The sequence below is a fragment of the Cinclus cinclus genome, chromosome 1, assembly GCF_963662255.1.
Source record: "Cinclus cinclus chromosome 1, bCinCin1.1, whole genome shotgun sequence".
Lineage (NCBI taxonomy): Eukaryota > Metazoa > Chordata > Aves > Passeriformes > Cinclidae > Cinclus > Cinclus cinclus.
In genome coordinates, this window is record NC_085046.1 from 23,038,626 (window position 1) to 23,052,304 (window position 13,679).

Sequence of the window (13,679 nt, forward strand, 5' to 3'; positions counted from 1 at the left end):
TAGAAATGGATGCTACTCCCTTTTTTTTCCTTTCTCTTTAATGAGGTGTTCACCAAGTAAAAGGTACGAAGCCCTTTCCTACTGGCCTGGAAAATGCTCAGTCTCAAAGTATAATCTTTTTATAAGTAATTCAAATCTTTATCTGAACATTAATTAAAAAGCCAAATGATATCCCCATGCCTCAGGCCCCTGTCAATCCAACTGATTTTTACTACCCGTGCACCAAAGCTTTTAAATCACAAAGAAAACAGGCACTATGACAAACACATTACATAATGACACTCCATCCAAATGTCTAGAAGTCTCTGCAAACTGCTTAACTACAGTGGAAATTTAAAAACTGGAGCTGTCATACAAGGAATTTTTGAAGAAATGCTTTATTTTGAGGGTGCTGTCATCAGCAGGGCACATGGACAGAAAAAACACACAAAGCAGAATAGTTTCTGTGTACATAACATGCACACCTAAGTACTGAGCAGTTTACTGCTGATTTGTGAATAGAATAGGAGCCTTGGGAATCTAACTGAGGGACTTTAGGATACAAACTCTGTGTGTTCATCTCTGCAGAAGCCTATGTACCAAAATTAAAATGCGCAGTTTTAAAATAGCTATGACTTTACATAAACCTCAGACTGCGGGAGGAACAGAGCTGAAAAGTGTAATATGATTAGCTGAATCAGCCAAGGCAAGAGAAATGTTAAAACTTACTCTACGTGTGTCCAGACATATATATGTTTTTGTGTGTGTGTGTATGTGTGTGTGTGTGTCCAAGTCCTTTATACACTTCTGTGTATCTCAGATCCAATTCTTAAATAAATACTCGGCCTGCATTTGTCTTAAATTGTTTTAGATTAAGGGTAATTTAAACTGAGGTGCCATCCACTTAAAATACATAGTAACCTCTAACATACAGACTGGACCATTTATACAAAGCCCACTTTTCTCCTGCACTTATTCAGGCTTAAAGTACCCTCACTGTGTTTATAACAGCCTACAAAATTCTGGTCAAGAAAACTCAAACTGTCCAATGTCTCCTTCACAAAAACAGGATTCTGGTATGTTCTGTGATGCTGTATTGTACTTTATTATGAAACCTGTTCTAGTGAAGTCCCTGGGATATAAAAATGCCCACAGAAGTCTCAGTATGTTTCTTAAAATTGACAGACCTTTAAGATCTTTAAAAGAGAAAGCAAAAGAGGGTAGGAAAAGAAGGCAGCAAGTACCCAGTAGGCCAGCAAAACAAAAAGGTTGTTTCAATATCAAACCCATCCATGTGTACCATGCAAAGATTTAGCTGCATTCTCATACTCTTATCCTACCAACACTAGTGGAAATACAGATTGGTGATTACTCCAGGGAACTTCCATTTCCCAGCAAAACTGCTATTTATTCAATCCTTTGGATATACTCCAGGGAGTTTGCAAAATTTTACATTTTATTGCTACCAAGGTCACAGTAACATGGGCTTTCTTTTGCAATCCATCAGAAGAATCCAAAAGACAACACAGATCATGCAGTGAATATTGCAATGCTAACCCACGGAGCCACCATTCAGGGCTGCTTGCTGTGGCTTCATGGCAAAGAACCTTGAGAACAGTCTTCCAAATCATGCTTCTACACTGAGGCATGTACAAGTCATATTGTTTGTGATGAAAGAACATAGTACATACAGACTTGGCAGATTCCTGACCTCTACGGTTTTTGACATCTCCCAAATGTAAGACTGAGAATGTCAGACTGACCCTACATCTGGGAAGAAAAATAGGAGTCCTGGTTTTATTGAAATCTGGTTCAAATCAAATTTATTTCCATAAGGAAAAAAATACTGATTTTGTAGTATTAATGTAATATTTGCATTTGTACTTAAGTAGAAAATTTAATTTACTGTGTGGATTTGGAGATTCAGAAAAGCTCATACAGTATTACAAGAAAAAAATAAAACTATATTGGTGGCATTTGTATATGCAGTATTTTGTATCTGTCAAAACACTTCAAATTAAATGAGAGGGAAAAAAATTTTGAGCATGCAATAAAGTTCTGCATTCATTTTTTTGGCCTGTATCACTTACTGCAAATGCTAAAATGAAGCTTTTGGCTCTGCTATTTGAATTAGAAAAACTATCAGCAGCTTAATACTATTGTGAATATGTTGGTATATGGGCTAAGACTGAATCTTTAAAAATTTGCAATTGAGAATTAAGTGATATTCCTAAAATCCTCATTCTCTTTTCCTCTAACTTTCTGACTTGATTTCTGAGTCAGAGAGGGCGGAGGATAACTCTACCCAGGCCATTTGAGCAGGCAAGAAGCCCAAGAAAAATGATTTTTCCATATAACATTAATAAGTAGTAAAATCCCAAAGTTATTTTGCAAGATTTCAATCAGTATTTGAACTTATTTGAACAACGATGTATAAATTACATAGTTGTTTCTCAAGGCCCTTATAGCACTGCATCTCCTCATAAATTGTACTGATTTGGAGTTTTAGGCCACCCAGTATATATTTTTCTTTCACATTTTCTTTCGGCAGATCCTTTGGCTTCACCACGAATGTTACAAAATACTATACAGTTTCTACGTGGATATCACCCAGGGGATGACACCATGCAGTTTTTGCCTTCAGCTCAACCAAAATGCAAGTGGTTAGGTGAGTATCAAGACAGATTTATCATGTTAAAGTTCTTGCAGGCTTGCTCCTCTGCCCACCCTGCATGGTACGACCTGCACATCAGTGGCTTTCTGCAGGCAAAGACCAGTACATGAGAGGTACTCTTGAATTCAGGCCTCACCTGCATCCAGCTGCAATATTTTGTAGTGAGCTAGCTCTGATTTCATATAATCAGCTAAAAAAAAGTCATGTATCTAGGGGGAGGGGGTTGACTACATTTCATATCTGTTACCCTACCCCCAGGCTACATAACTCATTCTTAAAAAATCCTACCTCTAGAAAACAAGTTTACAGCAGCCTCTTAAATATCTCAAGAGCAGACTACAAGCAAACACCTGATGTACCAATACACAAAGTGCAGAGGAAGAAGACTCTGCTGACCACGGTGCCCTCAGGGTAAATCCCTTCCAGAATCCAGCTTTACTCAAATTGATCAATAGCCTCTATCCCCAAAATGCATTTGGATTCAGTTTCAATCAGAATACAACAACGCTCCATGCAAGTTTTACCAAGAGCTGAGAATCCCATCAAAAGAGACTCCAAGATAGCACCAAGTATCAATCTGCAATGGACATTTTTATTTTGCATTGCAAATTAAACATCCTACCAGGCCCTTCAAATATAAACATGATTTGGTGTATTCTAACAGGCATTACTGCACATTTTTTCAAATGAAAAGCATGAAGAAAATAAAACTGTATTTCTTACTTTCGACGGAACATTTCTGCAAATATGCAGCCAACACTCCAAAGATCCACTGCTGTTGCATAACTGGACTGAAGCAAGACTTCAGGAGCTCTATACCACAAAGTAACAACCTGTGAAACAAAAAGGAACAGAAAAGAGAGTGTTTAGCTGCAGAATTACAACCTCCTAAGTGCTGTATGTACAGTTTCCACTTACATTAATCTATATTGTAAAAACTCACATATTAGGGCCAAGTGGTTTAGCTAGCACATAGAAGAGGGTCTTGTATGGAAAATCTCAGTATCCATAGCTGCAGTGATGATGACTCAGGATGTGAGACCATTTCTTGTTAGGAATATTGCAATTCAGGACACAACAAAATTATAGTTTTAGAGTATAGCACTGGTGTGATAATCACCGTGCAACACCCCACTACCAGCAACTCCTTGAAGCTTTGCACCTTACAGAGCCCCAAACACTTTCCAGTGGAGATTTGGACTCTCCACAGGGCAAATCTTAGTCAATTGAACAAGGCCTTGTTTTCCTAACTTTCGTGGATGTAGATGTAGTCACCAGAGCCAAAGTGGAAGCAAACAAGCCAGGGAATACTGCAGGTTTATCCATAGGACATATCAGAATCTGCAGCATGCCTGTTCTCAGCACTTTATGGTTTATCTACTATTTTCTATAATAAAAGAAATTGGATTAACTCAAGCGCAAGGGCCAATTAGGGTAAACATCTCTGACCTGCCTCAAAAGTTGTCTCTGAAGAAACTGAAGAAATTATAACTTTTATCAGCTGGATACATATTAAGTCAAACTGTTCTCAAAGCTGTCCCTTACCAAAGGCATCAGTGCTGTCTACTGTGGTGTCCTTGCACACAAAGGAACCCTAAACTGTCAGGTTTTATTTAAAACAAGGATTCCTGGCAGATTCCTGACCTTTACAGTTGTGTGCCTGTCTCTGCCCACATGCTGCTGGTCAGAGCAGCAGTAACTTCTCTTACACTGTATGTTCAAATGACACACTCTTTCCCACATACTTATGCACCTGCTTTTAAGCTGCTCTTGTCCTAATGGCTGTGTCACAATATATTTTAGGGACCCAGTGGGAATTTTACTGGCACTGCTCCATCACTGTACTTTGATAAGTCCTGCTCACTGGACCCACAACAGAGATGGGACAGTTTATATTTATCCTTTTGTATTCCACAAGCAGACCAAACACAGATGAGGCTGTCTCTTCAGGATATTTGCAGAAGAATACAAGGAGCTTCTGCAGAGCCCTGTGTGAGCTACTACCTTGCTAGAATATAATCTCAGAGCCACAGGAGTATTCCACTCTTGAATACTCCTTATATAATCCAGCCATAACAACACATCAGCTGAGTGATTAGTCAGCTTAGCTGACTATCAGCTAAGTGCCAATATTTTCTTACTCCGTGCTGTAATTTAAACCTCTGACTGTTACTATGGGGGCTGGCAGGGTCTTTACAATTACTGTTTTGTTCAACAAACACGAAGATGGGAGATGTAACATTACGGAGGAGTATGAACCAAACCAAAACTCTGAAAAAAATAAGACAGAAACAAAGGAAAGTATAAGAATGAAAATAAATTTTAAAATTATGTTAACTAGGATAGTGAGTTCTGAATTTCAAGACCAACACAAAGAAATGTGTAAGAATAGTGGGGGGTTTTTTTATGATAACAATGTAATTGTCTTCTAAAGAAAAATTACAATGGAAGTAATCAACTGAATTTGCTGGTCAAAGCCAGATGAAACAAAGGCAAATACAACATTTATTACAATCATTACATGCCCTGACAGCCTTTGGAACCACTGAATGGCTATTGAAGGGAGGTTCATAGTATTAGCAAGAGTGGTTATATTTGCTAACAGTTCTTTTAAACACTTTGATGTTTATTTATAAAATTTGTCTATGAAGCAGTTCAATAACACAGTACAAAGTACTGCACTGGCAAGCTACACTTCCACATCCACAGAAACAGATTCCTGTGTGGAAGTTGGGCTTAGCTCCATTTATCTTGTTCCTGATTTACTACCATACTAGTGATGCTTTTATGAAATACTTCTTTATAAAAAACAGAGAAATTTCTTCAGCTATTCACTCCAGTGAAAGAAGACAAATATAACTGGAGGTCAGAGATTCTCTCTGGAGATGCCCTGTCTGAATCAGATATAATTCCTCCTAAAACACGTTATTTTTCCTAATGTAGATGTATCTCTCAAACTGAACTATGCTTTTATTCACGCAGCACATTTGTGGAAAAGCTTACTGAAGTAATATTACTTTGAGAAATTAGATATAACACTTTTAACCCATTACTGTTTGTAAATGGCTGGGTGTAGTGTCAGGAGGAAGAGCTGTGTGATCTCTGATCTGTGGGAATACCACCAAACCTCATGATTCCTGGCTTGAGGTCCACATGGTTCTTCTCACACAGAGCATAAGGATGATTTCTTTTCCTCAATCCCACAGGCCCTGCAAACATTAGGGCTCTGCACTCTCATAGGTGAAGAACTGGGGGATGCATGGGTGTGGACCATATGCCCCAACTTCCAGGGGAGTTTGACACAGGACAGCTGCTCCTTTCCTGAGATACTCCTCACAGCTCCTGCCCATGTACATGCTTGCTCAGGGGAACAGTCCTGTTTTCAGATGGCTGCAGAAGTGTGCAGCACAGTGGCTGCTTCTCCCCTCTGTGACTCCTTACTTCAAGTTCTCCAAATATTTGTACCCTGCTCTGGTCCATGCATGCATGCACAGGGGACCAGCAGATTTTATTTGAGTAATTTGGGAAGTTACACCTGTAAAATATATGGCTTCCAAAAGACTAACAGTTAAATTTCAGCTAAAGCCTGACTGCATTGTAGTCAGAGAGGAAGGAATCTGTGTTGACCTGGTTTGACGTGCTCTGTCATTAATGTGTCACTATAAAAGTGATCAAATAACCTTTATGGTTTGTAACATGCAATTCTGTGTTTCAAAATGTCAACCTGAAAGGGATCAAAAAGGCACTAAATGTCAGTTCACACACAAGTAATGCCACAGATGACTCCTTTTGTGGGCAGGGTCTTCTCCTGAAAAGCACAGGAAGATGCATATGATGCAGTGGTTTTGACAGTTTCACACTCTCTCTTACCATAGAAACCAAGAAAATATTTTTGGACATTCCATTAACATTTGCAGAGAAGTAGAAATGAAAATTATTCTGAACACAGGATACGGTGAGGCTGAAGAAGCAGGTCATCACTTCCTCTTTAGCATGGTTCTGAGTGAAAAAATGCTTTGCTTAGGTAAGTCACACTACCAGGGCGACAAGGTCTGGCTGAGCGACAGTGCACTTAACAGAGCTGCTTAAGTCCCACTTTTAGGATGAAAAAAGCATCAGTACCTGCATCAGTACATCTCACTTAAATTCTGCTCTCCTGAAGATCTGACATGCATGAAATGCAGCGCATGATGATTGCTACATAGGAAAAGGACTCACGCTCACATGCTGATGGAGATCCTAAATTGTGCAAGATTCCAGAATACTTTGGAGGTTGTAGACTTTAATGACCATGCTGCATTTTAGTCTTCTATCCTAAGAAACTTCTCTCCACTGCCTTCTCCTTGCTTCTGCTCACCCTGGCTGGTCTCTTCAGCTGCTCTCTTAAACCAGCCAGGTTTCTGCCACATCCCATGTTCTTCTGGCTTCTTTCCACTGCCTTCCTCTGCCTTCCAGTCACACACACCGGCAGTCCCCTGACAGCATCACCAAAAATGCCTAATTCCCTGCTGCTCCTGTGCAAACACCCGGGTGGACACAGACTGCTGCCCCTGCTGTATTCCTCGGTCTCTGCCTTCCCTCGCATTCCTCATCAGCTCCTTTGCACCTCCAAGTTCCCTGAAATTTCACACCCTGTCCTCTCTTCTTCCAACTGCCTCCAAATGCTCCTGGGCAAAATTATCTCCTTTTCCCACTTTAGCTTCTCAGTCCACTCTGCCTGTCCTGAAGATACCCTGGTCACATTTGTATTTAATAGATCCAGCTACATGTGAAAAGACTGAGAACATTCACACACTGGAAGAAGTAAGTACCTAAAGGCGTAACTAAGTTCCTGCTCCGGTGCACATTCTATGTTTCTGCTGTCCAGATAAGAATGGATGGTATCAGGTAAGAAGGGTATCAGTAGCTGCAGATCACTACTTATAACTATTTAAAAGTTAATAGATTTAGGCAGCACTTCATGATGAAAATGAATGACGTGTATCTGAGAGGCAGTAGAAAGGAAAAGAACAAAAAGTCTACTGTGGTTCTGTCTGACCCTCTGAAGAAGGAAATGCGCTCAATGAGAATCAGGGGCAGACCTGCATTTAGAGTTAGATGAAGAAAGAGAACTTCATTTTGAAATAAAGCTTTCTGCCTAACTACACCTGACAGATGTGTCTATCGGGCATCACCTAGCCCAAGGAGTTTCAATCCTTCATTTCACATTACCTATTTTTGATAAAAAATCAAATTAGTGGAAAGCATCTACTGACTAGCAACAGAAGATCTAGGCATCGTGTCAGTCTCATATAATTTCCATTTACTTTACAGAACAGATTTTCATTTTTGCATAACTGCTTAATTTAAATGTATCTCCACAATATACAGCCCCTTCCAAATATAGCTGCTGTCTGAATAGCATTCAGTTCAAAAAAGACTAAGACAAACAAACAGTGGTTTAGGGATGGGGTTGAGTAACACAGACACAAAAGACTACGTTTCAGTTTGCCACAGACTTTAAGTACAGACCAATGCCCAGTTGCACAGCTACACGAACAAAGCAGGGATCAGACTGTAACACAGCAGCTATGTCTGTGCTAGGAAATTAAATGGGACAGGAAATGTTCCTTTGGCACTGAGACCAAAAAGTACAGAGTGGCCTATGTCCATATTATTAAATTCTCAGCCTCCCAAAAAAGGTGACCGCATGCAAACTGCTTATTGGGAATGGTCTTTGTCCATGCTTAACTGCCAGTGCCTAGGAACTGTCTGGGGAAGGGCTGGTCAGAATAACTCATGCCAGGAACAATTCTAATAATTTAACAGTATAGACAATTGAGCTCCAGTACCCACGAATGTTTTCTGGCACTGTTTAATCTACCAGCCAGTGAGTCACGCTGTGGCCCCGTGTCTTCCTTTCACTCCAGAAAGAAGGCATTTTGCTATGCTTCCCTCATCTCCTCTGATTCAGAGGTGCCTCCACAAGAGTGATGGGGTGCGGGAGGCACGGCTTACTCCTCATCTCACCCAGCAACTGGCCTTCCTTTATCCTAAACACGTTGCACAGGTCAGATGTACACACACTGCATTTGATTACATCCATGGGGAGAATCTGACTGGCCTACATGTAGACATCTTGCTTTTAGACATCCAAGGCTGCATGAGACTAATTCTATACTAACTAGTTCTGGAGGGGCTTGGAAGAGGCCTGTAAAACCTTTTAAAATACTAACTTTCACAGAAATCATGTCAAAAAAGGAATTAGCAGGATGCTTAAATTCACATAAAGTATCCTTGAATTCAAGTAAAATTCTTCTTGTAAACATTTTGCTTTTGTGACTGTGGTTTCTTCTGTGCTCTTTTTGTATGATTTTGTTAATAATAGTGGCCATCAGATGCTGGCTCATCTTGTTACTTAAAGCACTTAAATCTCATGAAAGATTCATTGTAAATTTAATTTTTTAATGTTCCTTACAATGGTTCTTAAACTCAGGTTTTTTGTTCAGTTCTCACTAACAAGGCTTTCACATCATCTTCAGGACATCTTTTTCACTGTTTTTCATTTACTTTTGTCCTTTCTCTTTGAGTAAAATGAGGGAAGGAACATAGCTACAGAATGCTACTATATGGTACAGTATGCAGAGTTAAGCTCTTCAGTATAGCTTCATGGTCTTTCAATTTCACAAAAAATCTTGCTTCAAACTGTTCATGAGGATTCAAAGTGGAATCTTAGCAAATTCACTATGAACCTTCTACTTCATGGCTTGTTCTTCAGGTTTGGGACTGTACAACAACTTGAAGAATTTTGTTGAAGCTCTGTAAAAATGTCTTCTCAGCTGTATGACTAAGCTTGACACATTTGCCACAGAGTAGCTGAAGCGGACAGAATTACAGACAAGCATATTGACTGAAGCCTGGCTTCAATCCCCACTGAAGAGAGAGACTCTCTGCCTAATTCACTTCCCTCTCACTTGGTGGAAACAGTCCAGAGACTGAAAAGAAGAAATGTAATTTCTGAAATGACTATGCTAAAATGGCTCGCTGGTCTGACAAAGTAAATTGCTTAAAATGAAGTCAATGTAATATTAAAAACTGCTTAGGAAAAGAAAGGATTTCTTTAATAATGTGTCACTGCCTTCAGTTTGGAGTATGGGCCAGCAGCCAGGACTGAGCAGGGCAGAGGGCTGGTGACACTAGTGTGACATGATGGCAATTCTACAGGATTATGGGCCCTACACTTATCCTGAGTGCTTCTCTGAGTCCTCCTGACAGCCCAAGGTGCCCCCACCTTCAAGCCCTCTTGTGTAACAGTTCCACCACCACCCCTTCACCATGTCCTGCTCTGCTCCAACAGTGATGATATTCCCCATCTCCCCGTCAGCTTCCATGCCCCCAAGGAACACTCCAAAGACATTTGGAAACGGATCACACCTGTGCCACATAGGGATATGATTTTTGTGGGTTTTTTTGCATGTGTGAGTTCCAGGAAATAAGGGAGGAGGTAGTTTGGGGTGTGCTGGAGGCAGGAGCAAGGGGAAAAAATGCGAGGAAGGGAGGAGAGACAATGAATGCCCCATTCCACCCTGCAGCACCATGCACAACAATTCCAGCACAGGCAGAGAACATGTTCAAAACTCACCTGTCCCACAGGTGTAATGAGGCAAAGATAGGGGATTTTAGCATGTCCTAAATTTTAGCCTTTGCACAATGATGTACTTTTCATCTCTGGTTTGGAAAAGGGGTGTGTCTCCTTTACTTGCTGCAAACTGTCTTTATGTCTTTTCCTTAAAACATTCACTGAGCTTTCTGAATTCATAAAGCAAACCTAGGACCCTTTCTAATCTATTTATTATTCCTAATAATAAGTATTATTTATCTATTTATTCTATTATTATTACTGTGATAGAGAAGGTAGTAATTGCTACATTATATGTTGTGCTTTAGTTTCCAGGGATAGTATCTGCCCAAACAATTATATTTGTTCAATCTCTCTTTTGAGTAGTGGTGTTTCCACTGTTACTTAACTGTTTTCAGTTCCATCACAGAGATAGGTATACTAGAGAGAAATGTTTCTTTCTTAGAGAAAGATGATTATAGTTTGTCTGTTTATAGAAACATTAAAATAGTTTCCATTTTAAAGTAAATGTGTATCAAACTACTCTAGTGGCTTTTAAAAAGCACTTTACTTCTTGACAAAAGATTTAGCCTACAAAACATGAAATCCTTTCCCAGGTGCTATGGGTCTTAGGAACTGCACATGGTATACTAATTGTGTCTCTTTATTCACATTTGTCTCCATTTTGGGCACAAACTTGATGAATTGCTTTATGAAAACTGGAATGAATGTTGTTATTATTCCACCAGTTAGATCATCAAGCAAAAGATTATTTATTTATAGAAGACACAAATCCTGATTACATGTACCATCCACTATCAAGTCACTGTTTTAGAATGGGATCTCCTGTTTTTGATGCTAAAACACTGGTGATTTGAAGGAAACATGGTTCAGCATCTACTGTAAGATAACGTGACAAATAAAGAAACCATTAATTTCTCAGATGTTCTATACACACAAAACTAACCAGAATTTTCCTTTTTTTATTTCTAGGAAGAACCACATCACTCAGTGTGACAGTGCTGCTGAAGAGCTTTTCTAGGTACATCCGTTGTCAGGAGGAATGAATGTGTGTGCATTTGCACATCATGTGCTAGCTGAAGATACTTTACCTACATTCAGAGGGTTTTACCTTAAAAGTCTTTGTGCACTAAACATCTTTGTGGAACAGCTACTAGAAAGGAAATAATTGGCTCTTAACATGAGGTAATTTTAAACCACTGGTGATTCAGACCTCACCTCAAAACTCATACAAGGAAATCTATTTCTACTAAGCACAGTATTTCATAGAATTCCCTACAGAGACAATATAGAGAACATTTCCGAAAGACTACCTGAGACTTCAGGTGAAAAGTGTTTTATCTTTGTTTTTAAAAAGGAGCAAAAATAGTATCAGCAACACTAGTCTACCTGATCCAGATCCCACACAAGTTAGACTTGCCAGGTCTTGATGTGTATTGAAATCAAAACCATGATTCTCTATTCTCTGAGCTGCACAACTTAACTCTTTGCAGAAAAGGTCAGCTTTGCATGCAATGAGACTTGTGCTTATTACTGCAACATATTTACAGATAGAGACACTTGACAACACTGAGAGACAGATTTTAGTTAGAAGTAGCCATTCTTCAATCACGCTTCAAGACTCAATAATCAAATCTGTAGACCAAAACAGCAAATTCTATCATCTATCTCAGAACTAAAAAAAAAACCATATAGGCAGAAAGAAATAAACACCACTGTCTTCTTATGAAGATCAACTCAAACACTTAAAGAAGATGACATTTCCTTCCACAATTCCAAACTAAATTAATATTTAAAAAACCGAAAAAAACCTGAAAGGTGGCAGCCTGAGACTGCATCTTAGAACACAGACCTTGTTCTGGGTCTGGCTGCAGCAATTTGGCATGTTTCTACTTGCTCAGTCACCTGTTGGCATTTGGTAGCCCAGGGAACAGTCCTAACTTCTAGAAGCACACCTTGGGCTTTGTTTCAGTTGCTTTGCTCTCCTCTATATCTTTAAACCATGAAATCAACTAATCTAGCACCCTGCATATTCCCACTGGATGGCATCCACCTCTTCTACAGTCTCTCACATCACTTATGCCCTGTTCCTGGGAGCAGGAGAACACACAGCTCTAACTTGTGCCAAGGAGCAACCCATGGTCATCTCCATGCCAAGATCTCCCAAACCTGCCCTAAAACACCTGGTCTTTTCTTGGGTTCATCAGACTACAGAATCTGAGCTGTCCCACCTACAGCTGGACTGGATAATGATGACCAGCTTTCCACTGCTACCAGAAAACCAGAGTCTGGTCGACAGAAGAAATTATTCCCACTTCCTGGGGTGCAGTGTTGGACTCCAGCCCTGAACAGAAAAAGCCTAAATGAAGCAAAACCACGACAGACCTCCCTCCCTCCCATGGAACCTGGGCCCACTTCTGTCGAGCCATCTTGAACAAAAGGAGGAGATGCACAGAGAAGCCACAAAGAATGGATTAAACTGGGCCAGTTCTCTAGGTGAGAGGCTTTACTGTGGACAGCTTTGGAGTCTAGACAGCAGAAACTTGGTGCAAACAAATTCAACAGGATACTATTTTCATTCAGTTGAGAACTAATCTTAGAAACTAACGTTTTGTCTGAAGGCAAAGTACCAATTTCACTGAGGGCCTGGTAAAGTAGATAAAAGGCTGGTGGATCAAGAGCTGTCAGAGATGGTCATGTGAAGCAATAGCTTAGAGCAAAAATTCCTATACTACAGCAAAGTTTAAAGATAACCCAGGGTCACAAACTAGTGAGGTTCTCTGAAGCAGAAGTTTCACTTGGGATGTACTGGCTCTCACTACTTCACAAGGTGCAGACTTCAACTGGCTGATCATCATGACAACCATGACAGAGCTGGGCCTTCCTACACCTATGGCATAAAGAATTTGAGCAAGTCTGAACACTGCAAATCTGTTCCACATTTGAAACTGAATGCAGTAGATTTTACTAAGGCCTTACAAAAATGTATGGCATTAAACTGAAGTGTACAAAATTGTAAATTATACCATAGAGATGGAACTCCTATGAAATACCTTTCAAGAATTCCTTGAAATTACATTTGGGAAACAAAACCCTCATGAAACATCTTTCTTTCTAAAAACAAATGTGAAGAGAGGTTTCTAAATACACACAAAGAAAATTAGAAAAAGTTGAACTTTCCATAAACAGATGCAATATATGCACGGGTGTATGCACTCATACATAATTAAACATACCACAGTCGTTAGAAATCAGTCTTGAAATAAACATCACCAGGACAAGGACCTGCCACAGACATGTAATTTGCAGCCAAAAGCAAGGACTGGAGAGAAAGGTCAAAAAGAGTAAGAGGGGTCTTCAGGCTGTCTGAATCTCACATTTAAGTGGCTTTGTGAGCTTAAGACCAAT

The 13,679-nt window shown here is 39.8% G+C and overlaps 1 protein-coding gene across 2 annotated transcripts in view; it reads right to left on the reverse strand.

Moving 5' to 3' along the window:
• The window catches only part of CDK6 (cyclin dependent kinase 6), a 121,227-nt gene that overhangs the window by 25,368 nt on the left and 82,180 nt on the right, over window positions 1-13,679 (reverse strand). For both annotated transcript variants that reach the window (XM_062494913.1, XM_062494903.1), the window contains exon 4: window positions 3,377-3,486. In XM_062494913.1, the coding sequence (XP_062350897.1) occupies window positions 3,377-3,486 (110 nt within the window). The remainder of the gene's footprint in view (window positions 1-3,376; window positions 3,487-13,679) is intronic.